The 2628-nt window shown below is 53.2% G+C and overlaps 1 protein-coding gene across 1 annotated transcript; it reads left to right on the plus strand.

Annotated features, from left to right (window-relative positions):
- Nucleotides 1-271: 271 nt before the first annotated feature.
- Nucleotides 272-2006, plus strand: Smim48 (small integral membrane protein 48). The gene is made up of 2 exons (XM_087910382.1): nucleotides 272-1490; nucleotides 1578-2006. Exon 1 carries the CDS (start codon nucleotides 547-549, stop codon nucleotides 931-933), a length of 387 nt encoding a protein of 128 aa, XP_087766508.1. The 5' UTR covers nucleotides 272-546; the 3' UTR covers nucleotides 934-1490; nucleotides 1578-2006.
- Nucleotides 2007-2628: the final 622 nt, after the last annotated feature.

Consider the following 2628-nt stretch of genomic DNA (forward strand, 5'->3'; position numbering starts at 1 on the left):
AAACTGCGCATTTGTGCATCACCTCATTGAACGTGTTTGTCTATCAGTTTTTAAAACCTTACATTACTCATGTCTTTGAAAAGGAAAAATAAAACCCTGGGGAAGCTCCTGACACAGCTTGAATGTTTGACTCCTGCATTTCATCTCCCAGAGTGGCAAGACCCCCCCCCCCCCCCCCCCCCGCCCTTACCTTACTAGCTCGGAGATCCCAACAAGCGCCTCTAGCCTCCTCCCCCGCACTCCAGTCTCATTGCTATGGAAACAGACCTCGCTGCGCCAAGACTTAAGAGGTGCTAGAAGCTGGCTGGCCAACCTCTGCAACAGGCTGTGGGCGGAAAGGAGGAGCCAGAGAAAGTGGCGTCTGGACAGAGAGGCCCCGGACCCCGCAGAGGCCCCCTGTTCTGCTGGCTCCGCCCCCGCTACCCCCACCCACACTGGGTGTAGAAATACTGCTGCAGTCTCGGCCACCACCCACTGCACTGCGACCCTGTAGGGACTTCGCCTCTAAGTCTCAGCATCTGACCTGCCTGTCCGTGGTCTGCGCCAATGGCTAAAGGTCCCTTTGCGCGCAAGCCCTGGAGTCCAGAGCAGATGTATTTCGACTCTGACCCTGAGTCCGAGGGCTTGTTCGATAAGCCGCCCCCGGAGGAAAGCCACACTGCCCGTGCACCCAAGTCGGCGTCCTGGGCTGGCAGGAAATCTGGTCGGCGCGCGGGCGGGAGAGCTCCAGGGAACCGCGCTGGGCAGTCCCGAAAGGCCGCCGCACGCCCGGAGCCCGAGCCCAAGGAAGAGGATCCTTTGGTGGAGGAGCCTCTGGAGGACGAGGGCTGCTACCTCGACCACTTCCCGCACCTCTCCATCTTCATCTACGCGGCCATCGCCTTCTCCATTACTTCCTGCATTTTCACCTATATCCATTTGCAGCTTGCCTAAGCGGCCAGGGTCGGACGGAATGGGCGCAGATTCGGGGTGGGGGTGGGGGAGGTTGGGGTAGGGGAAAGAGAAACGCAACCTTTTGTTTTGGAGATGCGCTGCACCCCTTCCATTCAGTATTTGATGTTTTTCTTTGTGGTTGCTTTGTTCATTGGAAGGTCCAAAGTCGCTGCCGGCAATGAATTAGCGGTGCTGCTTGCGACCACGCATGGAGTGCAATTAGTCTCTTAACGTTTAGGACCCTGGGTTGAATTGAACCCCATTTGTAATTAAGATGATATCTCTGTAGCCTACCACTTTGTGATGTGAGGGTCCAGTGTTTCTGTGTTTGTAGAGCGCAGAATGAGTCCAGCCTTTCTGTGCTTAAAGGATGAACCAGACCCGAGCCCGCGGTCTCCCAGAAAGGGTCCCGAGAGGAGAGTGGGTGCCCTGGCTGTAGTGCTGGAGCCATGTTGCTGCGTCGCCCAAAATGAGCCAGTTGTGTCTACGAGCTGTTTCAGTCACAACTGCGCGCCTGGAGGACCTGGGAGATCAGCGGGCATGGCTGGAAGCTGGAGGTGAGTGGTGTTTGTCAAGGTATGATTCTGCGCCCTCCCTCCGGAGTTGAAGCTGACGTGGGCTGGGCATTTTTCCCCCTGCTTTAGGTTTTGTGGCCACCAGGAGGACCCAAGGCCTGTAGTAAGCGGAGCTGAACGTCAGAAAGCCACCGCTCAAGGCAGGTGTTTGGACTGTGTGGAGCAAGCGACCACAAACCTTCAGGGACGGAGGACTAGAATCGTGGATTCCGTTGAGATGAGACCGAGGACCTTCCTTTGCTGGGGTCCATGGGAGGACTATGCTAGAGAATTCTCAGGCGACTGAATCTAAGGCACCAAGATGAAGGAGCTGGGCTTGGGGACTGTAGAGAACAAGAGTTCCTGCTGCATCTGTTATCTCAGAACTCCCCTTTGCAGATTATTCGCCTATCTTCGTTTACTCGTGAATGCCAGTTATCCAAATGCAGCACTCCGACACTGCTACTCTATGGAAATGTCTATGTGCTATGTCTGATGGAATAAATCACATTCTCAGTCTCTTTGTATTCAATTGTTCATTAACTTCCAACTATAGAACGGCCCTTGATAAACTTCCCATTCTGCTCTGAATTTCACTCCCAACTCTTTAAAACATTCCCACTATCCCTGTAAAGCTGACGTGATTACCCAGCATTCCTAGGTACAGCATCTCTTTACTCCAAATGGTCATACAGCCCCCGTCTGTGGCATCTGTCACTATGTCCAGGTTCCTATATCCACAATCCCCTAACATGAGGTCTGCCTCTGCTACGTGGGCCCAGTGCCCACTGCTCCTCAGTACTTAGTCCCCACTTGCCTTACTGTGAAGAGGTTTCTGGTCCAGCACAGTCCCTCAGCTAAGCTCTGGATCTGGATTTTATAAACTATTTTCCAATAAGAGGGCCTTCCTTAAACAGTTCCGCCCTTCCCTAATCCTGTATCACCACGTGACTTGGTATCCTGCTTCTCTGCACTTAAAGTGCCACGCGTCTGACACCTGCGGTTCCCTGATGACAGCCTATTTACAGTAATTCTAGCCATCAGTAGTAGTTCCCCCAAATTACATCTCCAAGGTACAGAGATACGTATCTGTCAGTTTCTGGTTTTACCCTTGGATATCGGATCTAGTACTATCCCTTAA

This window comes from Myodes glareolus, chromosome 9 (genome assembly GCF_982192425.1).
Source record: "Myodes glareolus chromosome 9, mMyoGla1.1, whole genome shotgun sequence".
In the NCBI taxonomy this organism is placed as follows: Eukaryota; Metazoa; Chordata; class Mammalia; order Rodentia; family Cricetidae; genus Myodes; species Myodes glareolus.